This window comes from Schistocerca nitens, chromosome 8 (genome assembly GCF_023898315.1).
Source record: "Schistocerca nitens isolate TAMUIC-IGC-003100 chromosome 8, iqSchNite1.1, whole genome shotgun sequence".
NCBI classification, from domain to species: domain Eukaryota; kingdom Metazoa; phylum Arthropoda; class Insecta; order Orthoptera; family Acrididae; genus Schistocerca; species Schistocerca nitens.
Genome location: NC_064621.1, coordinates 299867066 through 299881672, shown reverse-complemented (window position 1 = coordinate 299881672; position 14607 = coordinate 299867066). Strand labels below are relative to the sequence as shown.

At 36.7% G+C, this 14607-nt stretch overlaps 1 protein-coding gene across 1 annotated transcript in view; it reads right to left on the bottom strand.

Annotated features, from left to right (window-relative positions):
* Positions 1-14607, bottom strand: part of LOC126198531 (myotubularin-related protein 13) — a 219927-nt gene that overhangs the window by 123984 nt on the left and 81336 nt on the right. The window contains exons 12-15 of the mRNA XM_049934926.1: positions 7589-7702; positions 2627-2782; positions 1123-1234; positions 850-1018 (exon numbers count right to left, since the gene is read on the bottom strand). Coding sequence (XP_049790883.1) covers positions 850-1018; positions 1123-1234; positions 2627-2782; positions 7589-7702 — 551 coding nt within the window. The remainder of the gene's footprint in view (positions 1-849; positions 1019-1122; positions 1235-2626; positions 2783-7588; positions 7703-14607) is intronic.

The window sequence follows — 14607 nt, the reverse complement described above, 5'->3', positions numbered from 1 at the left end:
AATAGATGGCAGTCACATTAACATGACTGTACCATGTAATTGGTTAACATAGTAACTTGAAATTACATGAAATTTAATCTGATTCATAAGACGTGTCATAATTCTGAAACACAGCTTGTTTAACACCATGAGAATGACAAGAAGCCCACGAAAACTATGCAGTCTCAGCTGGAGGAGAACAGTTGTGTGGACCGTTTTGGAGAGTGTCAAGTTAGTCAGACCAGTGACTGGTTTTTCAATTGTGTTAAATAATATGTTGGCAACACTGACTAGTGTGGATGCACATCACACATGCACCACACGAACCTGCACCATGCTGTGTTGGCAACCACAAGCCAGGTGTCTTGCTATCTAAAACTACCCGTAAATCAAACAGGTAACTCTACGGTTAACTCATCTGGCCAAGCAACATTTTTACTGCCCTTTACGATCCAACAAGTGACTTCACGGAACTATCTACATAAATGTCTTGTGCATTAACTCCTCTGTGGCTCTAGTATGAATTTTGCTCTTTTAACATCCAGAACCTAATAAATGTCCTATTGTCCTGCTGGAAGTAAGTTAACATGGCTTCTCTGTCTAATTCTAGTGTAAAGTTAGCTGTGCTGTCTTGTACATTACTTTGGGTAATTTTTGTCATTAATTGCTGTTTATAATCATACATAGATCCCCCTGACCTATATGCTATTCAGTACTCACCCTGGTACTGCGGCATCTCATGAGGTACATCACTGAAATGTTACAGCATATGTAACCAATATTGATGCAATGTGAGCCAGTAATGGATTAGGAGATAGCCAAGGATATCTAATTATAATTGTTCTCAAATCTATGAAACATTTCACTGACCTGTTTGTTATGCTATTGCTTGCTCTCTCTTCATCATATGCCGAGTCCTGCTTGTGGTTCCGACAACTGCTATCAACTGGCACCAACAAGTACACCATTCGATTTGCGTAATGTATGGCCTGACTATACAATGTTGATTCTTCACTGTTAACTAACTCAGCCTGCTTGTCTGAAATTTCCAGTCAATGTATTCATAAGACACAAAAATAAGAAAATCAAAACAGTTTTTGAATCACATAAATCAAAGTAACATTGAGTTGTTAACAGGCTTACCTGTTTCCAGAGTTGGCCAAATTCTCATTTGCTCTGCAGCAATCTCCAGGGCAGACGGCTCTTGAACGCGACTGAATCCTGATCTACGATCCTTCCATGAGAATTCTTTATTCTGAAAATATTATGGAAACTACCAATGTTGTAACTTTAATTAATTTCATATTCAATAGACAGGTATTAACCATTCAGTATACAACCTTTTCTTGTTTTATTTTCAAGTGCAATCTTATGTACTGGAAACATGACTCTACTCTAAGGGCACAAATACTCATTTTTGTTTGCTGTTTTGAAAATGAGCACACTAGCAATAAAGGGAAGGATACATATAGCTTTATGCAGCAAGGGAAGTGGACTGTCCTCAGATCACACACAAGTGAAGTCACTCACAACACTGCGGAGACAGTAAAGACTTTTGTTGTTTCATGAGTAGATTAATGAGAAGCAACATAATGGACTTCAAAGCAAAAGACAGACAGCCAAATGATAGTTGACAATATATATCCAAATAAGTTTAAGTTCAGTGTATGATATGGAATACAGTTTAAAATGTGCAACACATTAGCACATTTAAATTACATTTACAATTCACTATTCAGCAGCACTGTATCTTCCATGCAAAGGATTATGATTCATAAAATGTAAGGAGTAGAATGCTGTGTTCAAAAATTTAGGCCTTTTTTAAAAATGAAGTGACTGATTTACACATCAATTTGGAGCAGATATAGTAGGGTTTATTTTTCAAAATATGTTTATTATGAAAGGATGTGTTTTTGCAGGACAAATACTAAACACACTTGGTTAAGTGATATAACACATTTCTTCCATATTACCAAAACAGTGTATCCTTTCATGGACCAGAACTTGCAAAAGTATCAACAATGTTAAAAGCTGGCTCTAAATCTGGATGGTTTTACAGCAATATTAAACCTAATCCTCCAGAATACAAGTCCAGTGGTTTAACCACTGTCTCTCCTCATTTGATTAAAGCTCTTCAAGCTCACAGTATGAAACTTTATTTTCCTTGCATAGCAAGGAACCAGTAACTTTTAGAGTTGTCTGTCTTCAAACAACACAACAGTATGTGATAGTAGGGAAGAAATTGTATAAAAATAATGATGAAGTGCACAAATGTGACAATTAAGTATCATTTTACTTATTGCACTTTAACATAAACAATAAAATTAAAGCTTTTACAACTAATATGAGTTAATGTCACTGACCATAACATGTCCAGAGACAACTAAGTGAATGGGAACAGTATAAACTCTTCTTCGTTTTTGCACTACTAAACAAATTTTCCCTATCTTTTTATTATGTTTAATGCTGAAAAGTTGAGGAAGAAAAAGACCTACATAAGTTGCAGTAAATTCGCATATTAAAAAAAATACAAAAACTCAAATGTATACTGTTACGGCAGATTTATTTTTGGTAACTATCAATGTGCGAAATGGTAATAAGAATAGAAAAGAAAAGTGCGAAAAAGCAGTTTGCTAGAAATACTTACCTCCCGAGGGCTGATAGGACTCAGAACACCATCACAACTTAATCGTGACTGTGGACTTGTTTCAATGCGGGGTAAATACAGAGCTTTAATATCCTTTTGAACATCTTGATAAAATGCTGCCTCCCAAAACTGTTGATTCTGCCAGACCGCATGTTCCTATAAAACAGAAGTGAAGCCTCACCACAACAGTATTCTAATGCGATGTTCTGCTACTACTTACCTTAATTTTTGATCAAATGACAGGAATAAGCAACTTAATGGATATATGTTTTTTCTTACATGGAAATTCGTGTTTTACCGCAACAAATATTACTTCATAAACAACATAACACAAAGAGACTGTTAAGGAATATTTAAGATACTGAAATGTGGAAAAATGTAAATTTCTGTCAGAACCACTCAGATATGAAAAGTTCAAATAAAAGTTTCAGTGGGACCTAGAATGTGGTCCTCTGTGAGAAAAAGTGCTTTAACAGGTGTAATACCGGGTGATTCAAAAAGAATACCACAACTTTAAAAATGTGTATTTAATGAAAGAAACATAATATAACCTTCTGTTATACATCATTACAAAGAGTATTTAAAAAGGTCTTTTTTTCACTCAAAAACAAGTTCAGCGATGTTCAATATGGCCCCCTCCAGACACTCGAAAAATATCAACCCGATACTCCAACTCGTTCCACACTCTCTGTAGCATATCAGGCGTAACAGTTTGGATAGCTGCTGTTATTTCTCGTTTCAAATCATCAATGGTGGCTGGGAGAGGTGGCCGAAACACCATAACCTTAACATACCCCCATAAGAAAAAATCACAGGGGGTAAGATCAGGGCTTCTTGGAGGCCAGTGATGAAGTGCATCAACTGAGAAACTTTATAGCTCCCTTAATTCGCCGACAGATGGTGCTTAGCTCTGCCTTTTGTCGTTGCAGAGTTTTAAATTCCTAAAGTTGTGGTATTCTTTTTGAATCACTCTGTATAATTCTGCTGAACTACCAGTTTTTGTCAAACTACGATGGATGAAAAGCACATAAGCAGGGATGTGACACTTTTAGCTGCAACATAAAACTGCTTGGAAATGTCTCTCCTTTCATTTCAGTCTTAATACTTACACAATTCCTTTTTAGAAAGTATCCTTAATATATTCAAGCATCTGCCAGTCAAAGTTTTTCTAGCATTCGCATGATGATCTAACATGGATCTAACAAACCTGTGACTATTTGTGCTGTCATTCTTTGTATACATTCAAATCCCCTGTTAGTCATCTGTGGTAATGAGTACCACACACTTTAGCAGTATTCTAAGATGGGACACAGAAGTATTTTGTCAGTTGTTTCACTTGTAGACTGATTGCAATTTCCCAGTGTCTTGCCAATGAACCAAAGTCTGACACCTGCTTTATCTATTACTGAGCGTATGCACTCATTCCATTTCATATCCCCACTAATTGTTACACAAATTATTGTGAATTTACTAATTCCAATAGTGACTCATAGATATTGTAGTCTTAGTGTACTTCTTTTGTCTGTATTTTGTGAAGTGCACAATTTTACATTTTTGAACATCTAAAGCAAGCTGACAATCTTTGTACCACCCACACTGAAATAATATCAAGATGTGACTGGAAATTTTTTGTAGCTTGTTTCAGATAGTACTCCGAGCATCATCTGCAAAAATTCTGAGGTTGTTATTAATATTGTCTTCTGAGTCACTATAAAGAACATTATCAGCAACAGTCCCAACACGCTCCCCTGGAGCATATCTGACAATATTTCTTCATCTGCTGATAAACTCTCCATCTATGAAATGGAATTGCTATTTTCATTTTATTCTGATGCTTATACATTTATTAACATGTTATTTCAATTTATTTTATGTGATCTTAATAATTGAAACTATGGTGTAGTACAAAACTGTAAATCAATCTACTCTGAATTTTTGAAAATGTAATTTTAATTGAGGTGTGTTGAGTTATACAAACATATCAATAGTTGTATGAAAGAACACCAAAAATAAATCTGAAGAGTGAAAACTGAAAGTGATTGTTGCGATTTTGGTGTGTACCCTGGACAAGGTGTTAGTAACCATATGTCATGTTGCTCCTCATTCGGAACTGATATTCAGCAAGTTAATCTTAAAACTATGATGTGCAGATCATCAAACCACATGCATGCTATTCATGTAGGGTTTTAATAGTAAACAGCATGGGTGTTCAGTGCATAATCTGGGTAATCGAAACCCTGGTGGAGAATGTAATTCAGTTCTCGAAATATACCAAGGGTCTCACTGAGGCCTTCACTGATCATAATTATCCTCCCAACATTGTACAAAAAAATCTCCCATGTCTAATCTTTCCAGTCTCCCACCACCTCCCAAAGCCCCACCGTCCGGCCACAGAGAAGCATTGCCCTCTTAACTTAGTACCACCCAGGAATGGAGCAACTGAATTACATTCTCCGCAAGGGTTCAAATTACCTCTTGTCATGCTCTGAAATGAGAAATGTCCTGCCCACTATCCTTCCCACCCCTCGCCACAAACTCTTCCTTTCCTTACCCAGCCGCCACTTCCATCATGCAGTGGTGCCGCTGCTCGCAGTGTGATTTCAGTTACCTGAGACTGCAGTCGTGTGTGTGAGTTGCTTTTGCACGAGTGTGTGTGTGTGTGTGTGTGTGTGTGTGTGTGTGTGTGTGTGTCTTGTTGACAAACGCCATTGGCTAAAAGCTTTAAGTGTGAAAATCTTTTTGTTGTGCCTATCTTCGATTCAGCATCTCCACTACATGGTGAGAGCAACTTCCCTTCTCATAATATTGTTACATTCCATCCTGGATTTTCCATTGTTTGAATGTACTTTTATTTTATTATGGGTAGTGGTGTTTTGTACTGCTCCAAGACACATTCAAATTGGATAACACCAAATTTAAAACTCATTATCAACTGCTAAAAACATTACGATGTCAGGATGTGACACATGTAAATTGAATGAATTGTGTCTTACCTACATTGCTGCATGTAGATACACTAATTGAAAGGATTCTACAAACATCATGCATTCCTCCTACATCCACAAAGGGCAGCTACGATCAAGAGGATCCGCATAAACAGCAGTAACTATTGGAGGACTTGCTCAAGGATTATGGACCAACAATGCGGATGTCAATGACTCACCGACAGTACCAGCTAAGTGAAGACTGACTTTATACCTGAAAAGCTCAACCCTCGTGAACTATTACTGGAAACAGCTTTGTATTAAAGCTAAACACTGAACAGCATTTTCTTTCTGAAATATAAATATTAAATCAATTTCATTCATTAAATAAATTTCTCTTACAGATATCATTTCTTTGCAAACCTGGTGTCTTCTTACAGTGTTCTCATTATTGCAGTTAGTAGCAGAGATACCAAAGTCCTCACTCACTATTTATCATTCATTTTTTAGCACACTTATTTCCTTTGAAAGTGTCATTTTCTGCATTTGGATGTTGTCTTGTTTAGTGCCAATTCTCATGATAATTATTGTTGTATGGTAAGCAAATACTTGCATTGTGCAGTGTCCACCATTATGTTAGCAGATAGCAGCCAATCACAGCTTCTTCAGTGTGCTTAGTGTCTTACTTTTCTAGGTGGACCTTTTGATTTTGGTAGATGTGTGAATACTGTGAGATCTAAGGAGGACAACTGCTGCTATGATACCATCAATTTAAATTTGTGTGTCAGTTATGAGTGCTTGGACATTAACTTTGGTGTTTTCAAGCTTTCCCGGCGACGCATTGTCATGTTGATTAATCAGGTTTCTGCCGGTTATTCGCACCTTTCCTGCACGATATTTCAACTGTATCACTCGCAGTCTTCTTCAGGTACAGTCTGATTAAGAAGACTGAGTCCCGCAGTTGAAATATCGTGCAGGAAAGACGCAAATAACCAGCAGAAACCCGATTAATCAACATGACAACTTTGGTGTTGTTAATGACCTTAACATACAACTATAAATTCTTTTTGGGTTCGGGAAATATTTCAAAAAACTTTGCTATGATTGTCTAAGTCTTCGTACATTGCCCTTGTAACAGTGAAATACATTTCATTAAGCATTTCTTTTATGGCTATCATATGGTAGTTCCTGCCTCTTTAGAACTTTAGAAAATTATAAGGGTAGTATACCATACAGCATCCCTCCCAACATAAACTGTTCTACTAGGTACATGTCCATCCAGTGCTTGGTCTAGTACTCTTATGAACTCTAACCACAATTCGTCTATATGCTCTTGCCCGGAGCTAAATGTTCTGAGGCTGCTAACCCAATAAAATAATATAATCTGTTAATGATTATGACTAGGAACATGTGAAACGCACAAAAATGTTCCATTTTACGTACACTAATATGTTGTTTATTATTAATATGAAATGAAATTGCCACACTATCTTGAAGTACAAACTGGAACTAAGGGCCATATAAGAAGCTGCCAACACTATATTAACAGCAGCAGAGATTGCTGTTTTCAATTTTTAACATGATGATGTGCAGATATATCTAACTGCGACAGTTAAGTTCACATTTCAAATGGTGAAACAATTTTCTACAGAAAACTTCCACCTTATGCAAAACACAATTTACCTGTTTTTTCTTTTACTTACACATGTGATGCATAATAATAATAATAATAATAATAATAATAATAATAACAATAATTTATAATAAAAACCACTAACAATAGAACAAAGTCTTGGGACAGGTACAGGAAAAAAAAGAAGAAATTTTCTCCAATATTTCTTTGCAAGCACAGAAATTAATAACAGCTAAAATACCAAATTAATGATGATTTTTCTATTTTCTGCCACAGAATTGCTATGTACGCAAAGAGGAACATTCTATAAAGGTGAAGTGTCAGTATTTTTATGCTATTAATTTTTACTACTACTAATTATAGTTTCTGGCCATAAAGTCAGACAATTTAGACTCATATCATTACCTGAATACATGTGTATGCGAACTGAATAACTCCTGTGCACAATTTTCGGCAGAATGCTGTAGCTAAAGGCAAGAGTGCAGCTGCCACTCCATGTTCATCCATTGCTGAGTCATCCTATTCAACAACATGCCATTGAAATAATATTTTCAAGTTGTACACATTTACATTAGACATAGGTAGATAGATACATTCAACCTTAGTAACACATGAACACAAACAAGACAGTTGATGATGATGGACACTAATTAATCACATACAGAAATTTTTTTTTATCATTTACAAAAATATTTGAAGACAGAGCTTTATACTCTCTCAATGCAAATTCTGAGTCCAAACAAAGACTGCAAGACACAAATCAGACTTCTGAAAGTTTCTTTGCAAAAAATAGTATGCCTCCATATGTGCAGAATTAGTAATAGCCAAAAACCTGCCCAACAGTGGACCAGTCTTTTCTCAAAGAATGTCTCACTGTTCTGAAGCGCCTATGAAAATGAAAAAGCATTAGTGTAACTCATCATGATTTTTGCATCATTTTTCTTCTACCACCATGTTATCTATTTAAGTGGGTGCAAAAAGAACTGACATTTTCCCTGTACTCTGATGAACTAATCCACAAACTTAAGTTCACTGTTAGTTCCAGATCTTTTCCTGATCATCATAACTCTTGTAACCTACAGTTCAGTGTGATTTTTTCTTCCATTCAAACCACATCACCTTTAAGCTTTTATCTTGTTGTTCTGCTTCTGATGAAGACCTATTTAAAGGCCATCAATAATGGAAAATCAACAATTTTATTTCTTTATGTGTGTGTTTTAATGGCTGGCAAGGACAAGCAGGTGTCTACAAATTCAACACATCAGCCTATCAAATGACTGACACACATATTAAAACAATATTTTAGCCTTTAGGAATGGTGGTGCCACACTCTTGAGACAAAATTATAAGTAATCTGCTTATGAAATTATCCATTAAAAGTTATAAAACTGGCAGTAGTCAGTTACATTTTTGCAAGTAATGATCAACAGCAAGCTACAAGTTTAAGCCCATTGACTGAACTGCATAGAAACTTAAATTAAGTTCATCAGCCATCGCCCTAAATGTCAGTCTATGATCAGAGTGCACTAAGTTGCGAACTTTCCAACATTTTCATTCATTTTTGAGGTGGAAGGACGGCCGGACCATGGTTAATCTTCAAATGATTCACAGCCATTTTTAAATCTGTAGAACCAAACAAAAACATTTGACTGGCTCATACAATTATCTCCAAAAACTGTTTTTAATAGTTTGTAAGTCTCAGAAGCTGATTTCCCCATTTTAAAACAAAATTTCACACAAACTCGTTCCTCCGTTTTTACATCCATTTTCACGCAGACAGAATCCAGCAACAAACCCTAAGAGACCCGCATTCAACCAGCTGCCATAACAAACTGAAAAAAGGAAACGCAGTTTCCTGTCAGAGGGCGTTCGAGGACTAGGCAATGACTCACTCCCCACCCTCCGTGTACCTGCCCGTCAAACTAGTAAGCAGTAGCGGATCCATTCTTAAAACTTTCCAATCACACCTCGTATGTAATATCGGCATGAGAAGCAATACACTCAGTTTTCAGAGACCTAGGTTACCTTTTAACATTTAAAAGAAAAGAAGAGAGAGAGAGAGAGAGAGAGAGAGAGAGAGAGAGAGAGAGAGAGAGAGAGAGAGACTGACTTTGCCAGTCTTTCTTTTCTTTCCTTCTTTTTTTTTTTAATGTGGCACCAGACTAGTGCAGAAAAGCAACTCTTGTGCCTCCTCATCCATCACTGTTGGGAAAACACAGAGAGACTATGTTGGATTGGAGGCTGAGTGACCTATTCTTACTTTCCTACCTTCCCCAACCTATCCCTCACTCCTCCCACAGGAAGGAACTAATACCTCCAAAGTCTAGCTACTGTTATTCTACTTTTTAATGTCAATTGACAGTACTGGAATTTTGACTCTGGAAGGATAATACTGTTCATCCATTCAGTATCCCAGTAATTTTAGAGTTTTACCAAGTGGATTTTCCTTTAGATACAGATTAATGTATGACGAGCCACATCTGATGTGCAAGGTGAACATCCAGTGGATGACCTTTGCAGTGTGGAGCCAACTGTTCACCAAATCCAAACACTGATGGCATTTTTATTTATTATTGTCTATTTTTACAACCAAGTTTTTTTTTTATATCACAAATATGCACTGAAGTAGCAACACAATGAAAAAGTTCTAATTATACATTACTGACAAACATTTCGTCACAGGCTACCAGTGGCAAATGTAAAAGAAATATGCCATCTTCAGGGACAATATTTTATTTTCCCCATTTTAGTTGAATGGCCATCAGAGCTACAACTCCTGTATTTGAAAATAGATCTGTAGCTATAAACCATGTTGCATTAAAACAGGAAAACAAAATATTGTGACTGAGGATTGCGTATTATCTTTGATAATACTTTTTTAATTTGCTCTGGGAAATTTGGCAGCTCTCGAACTGGATGTCACTTGTATCCAAAATCCCATATTCATGTTGTATCCTAAGACAGATCATGTCTTTGGTGCAACGCTAGTCTGTAAGTGTATGTCTAAAATTGCAATGTCACACAACATGCTGACGACAGTCAAACAGGGTCTGATGATGACTGATTTCAAACTTTTAACTTAAATATTTCTGTAACCAATAAAATTAATATATTGTTTTCCTTCCCCCTCCCTCCCTCCCTTCCCTTCCCCCCTTGATTTAATCATTTCCCATAAATTTCAACTGAAGTGTAAATAAATACAACCCCCACTGAGGGGCTTCAAACTTTTTAATCAGTGGGGTTTTTAATCACTCATTTCTCCTTCAGCTGGACAATGGTGATTGGATTGTTGTAGGTAAAATGTTCAGTTTTTCTTGGTTTGCTTGAAGGAATAAACTTCTGGTCTCTACTTAGTTGTAATCTTCACTGCTGGCATGGAGGAGACAACTGGGAAGCGCATATTTGCAGATACACGTGTTCACGGCAACTTTCATTGGTAACACTTACATAGACTAATCCTTTCTGATCACTTGATCTGTTCAACGAGGCAAATAATTATTTATGTGCTGTATAACCCTTGTTTGCCAAAGAATGGAATTATTGTGCCAAGACATGTATCTCTTATTTTTTTTTCCTTCTTCTTCTTCTTCTTCTTCTTCTTCTCCTCCTCCTCCTCCTCCTCCTCCTCCTCTTCCTTCTCCTCTATGTAAAGTTGTACAGTCTCAAATTCAAATTTGTTTCTCTGAACAGTTCACACAGAATGGTGGCACAGAAAACACTTTTCCATCTACATGTATTGGTTAACTACATTTTCGGCAGGTCTCAAGTCCATTTCTGGGCATAGTAGTAGGTCTACAATGCTAACACTTAAAACAGTGCTGTGAGTTACAGATTTACTGCTTCACATTATCACAGAAAGCCTTTCTGTTCCTTATTAGGGAAATGTCAGCTGTCTTCCTGAGCTTGCCATATACTTTTTCACAATATTCTTCCGTCGGTCACAACTTCACCTCTCCCCTAATCTTAAGTCTAGTATGTCAGTACCTCTCATGTCTCTACAAAATAACACCATTGTGACATTTGACGGTGCTGTGCATTTTTGGTTCAACTGGCAATACCCCAAACAATTTGGCATTGCAAATCTGCTCACTTTCAAGGCAAGTAGCAGTTTTCACTAAAAGCATACCGCAAACCTTTTCTGAACAATCCCTTGTTTCTTTCTGATGACAACGTATATATTCTGAGGAAGTCCGAGTCACATTACAGCCAGGTGGTCTCTTGTATGACAGCACTCTTGATGTGCAATCTAAAGCTGTATTCAGTAAGTGGGACGTTACCCTTTCCATGCAATACAGCCATTTCACTAGGAGAAGTTTGTGAGGATTAATCCATTTTCATCCCTTGACAGCTAGGAGAAACATTATGGGGAGCAGCAGATGCCTCACAGGTTATCCATTAACAACTGTTTTTCCATGACAGTCAGCCATCCCATAAACACAACATATAGTTCATTCGGAAGTTGTGTTTTTTTTTTTTTTTTTTTTGGGGGGGGGGGGGGGGGCGGCTTCACTATCCACTTTACAATAGCTTGTGGAGTATACAGGGTGGTCCATTGATAGTGACCGGGCCAAATATCTCACGAAATAAGCATCAAACAAAAAAAACTACAAAGACCGAAACTCGTCTATCTTGAAGGGGGAAACCAGATGGCGCTATCGTTGGCCCACTAGACGGCACTGCCACAGGTCAAAAGGATATCAACTGCATTTTTTAAAAATAGGAACCCCCATTTTTTATTACATATTCGTGTAGTACATAAAGAAATATGAATGTTTTATTTGGACGACTTTTTTCGCTTTGTGATAAATGGCGCTGTAATAGTCACAAACATATGGTTCACAATTTTAGACGAACAGTTGGTAACGGGTATGTTTTTTAAATTAAAATACAGAACGTAGGTACGTTTGAACATTTTATTTCGGTTGTTCCAATGTGATACAGGTACCTTTGTGAACTTATCATTTCTGAGAACACATGCTGTTACAGCATTATTACCTGTAAGTACCACAGGTATTCGTTTGACGGTTATGTCGTGAGATATTTGGCCCGGTCATGATCAATGGACCACCATGTATATGTAGATGTATCATTTATCCATTTGCTATCCAAGCAATTAAGCCAAGTTCCTGGCTCATCATGAGTACAACATACATTACAGTATGTAGTGATCACTGACACATGCACACATTGAAAAATGTTTGTGCTAGTGGACATCAGGAAGTGTTGATTGATAGCCAGCTTGGAAACTCCATGTTTTCCAAACCTGAACCCAACAATTATGACTGAGGTCCCTAAATGCTCACCATTTAGCATCACAACAAGGACTCATGCAGAGCTTATGGAATTAATGGACGTGACTGAATGATTTCTTCTTTTATATTCTCACAAAGCTGGCAACTTCAACTCCTCCCCCTCAGTGTTACCTCTGAATTTCATGAACACTGGAAACTGAGCCCCAACGTGTGATAAATATGATATTTTCTTTTTTTTATAGAAGGGGTGGTGGGGGGGGGATTAATATCTTACTCATCAGTGGCAAGGCCGTAGAGCACCAGCATTACATGACAATGGATATTTAAAGCCTTCACCCAGACAATTTTTAGAGTGTTCAATGTAACATTAAATTTACTATATTAGAAGGAAAGCAACATATCATTTTGAAGACAACTCAATTTGTAACACCAAGAACTTTGTAAGAAGTAACATCAAATAACTGCAATTTCTGCTCCCTGGTGCATTAAAGCTTAGATGTATTTCATTAAAATGAATGTAAAAATCCTAGGATTTTTAATTATATCTCTTAAGAAATTATTCATCACTAGTAATTAGTATTTACACATATGTTTGAGGCACATTTTCAGCAAACAAAATCTCTTAAAAATAATAAAGTAAGCTAAAAGCCTTTCTCTTACACCGTCTCTATGAAGAGGCATCATCACATTAGTACTCATAAGTTTACATACTTCTTATCACTAATAAGGTCTTTCACCTAAGAAACCTGTCATTTATGACATTATTTAAAGCATTGCTGGCACACATGTAATTGCTGCATCTGCAAGAATAATACATACTACAAAACAACCATGCTTCAGTATTTATTGTTCATATTAATTTATTTCTTTGACGGTTATCAAATTTTAAAATGATGATGAAAGGGGGTATAATTATTCTCTCAAGAGAAAAATGTGAGGTGAGTTAAAGAGCAATATCTTCCTCTTGAGCATCCAAAATTTCTTGCTCACTCAACAAACACGATGTATCTGCACTAAAATTACAACAAACTGAAATCTCATGAGGACATGCATGAAACTACATCAATTTGACCGTATAATCCCAGCCATTTGCAACAGCAGCTATTACATTCACTAATGTTCCCTTCAAAGTCTAGAAATTGACAACAGAAGGCCAGTTAAGGGACAGGTAGTGAGACATTGGTACACTGTTCTCATACACAACGGGGGCAGTTTTCATGCATCATTAAAACCACAGCCTGATTTATATTTGGGATGGCCTTTTTAACACAAATTTAAGGCCCAAGCTATGCCTGAGCTTGGTCTCTAAAGTGTTAACAATCTTACCAAGCCATCAAAAAGCAAACAGCACATATGAAATACATGAGAAAGAAATGGAAGTTAATTCATTGGAGAGATAATGGCTGACCATTACTTGGCTTCTGAAGCTGAAATTTCAAGTAATGCTTACATAAAAATATAAAAGACTATACTTGGCTTTCAAAAGTGTTAAAGGGCACCTAATAAACTCAATATTTACTGTGCAATTCTGAGTATTGAACAATAATATCCCTGTTTCTACCAAGACTTCACAATTTGAGGACATGTAAACAACTGATACGACAATGACAAATGAATATGAATACATCAGAAAAGACAGATGAAAGGAACCATGCACTGGAGTGCATACAGGTGGGTAATTTTCAGTAATTACTTGTAGAATATTTCAACAAAAGTGTTTACGTGCAGGGAAGTGACATTGAAACTAGTGATTTGTTGATTTCAGAATCTTATTTATTGAAGAAAAATATAACAACGTTGCATACTTATCCTCTACAATCATGTACCTCTCTCTTTTCAGATTTATATATCTTTTCAGCATTGTGTAAAGTGAAATCTAATGATTACATGAACAGTGTCTTTTCTGTGTATATAAGGTGCAACAAGCTTCATCAGTTCATTGAAATACTCCTCATTTGTCCTTACTACATTCCAACAGTCATCCGGTTCTGTTGAAAGCTCTTTTTGCACACCAGTCTGGCCATGTGTACTACACCTTCCCAGCCACTTTTTTACCCATTGCCACTTCCTCTTTTGTTTCTTTTTGCAGCGTGTAGCAATTGCAAAAGCAACACAAGTGAGATTCAACACGTATCCTATGAAGGAATAGTTTTCATTGGCGCATTCCAGGCT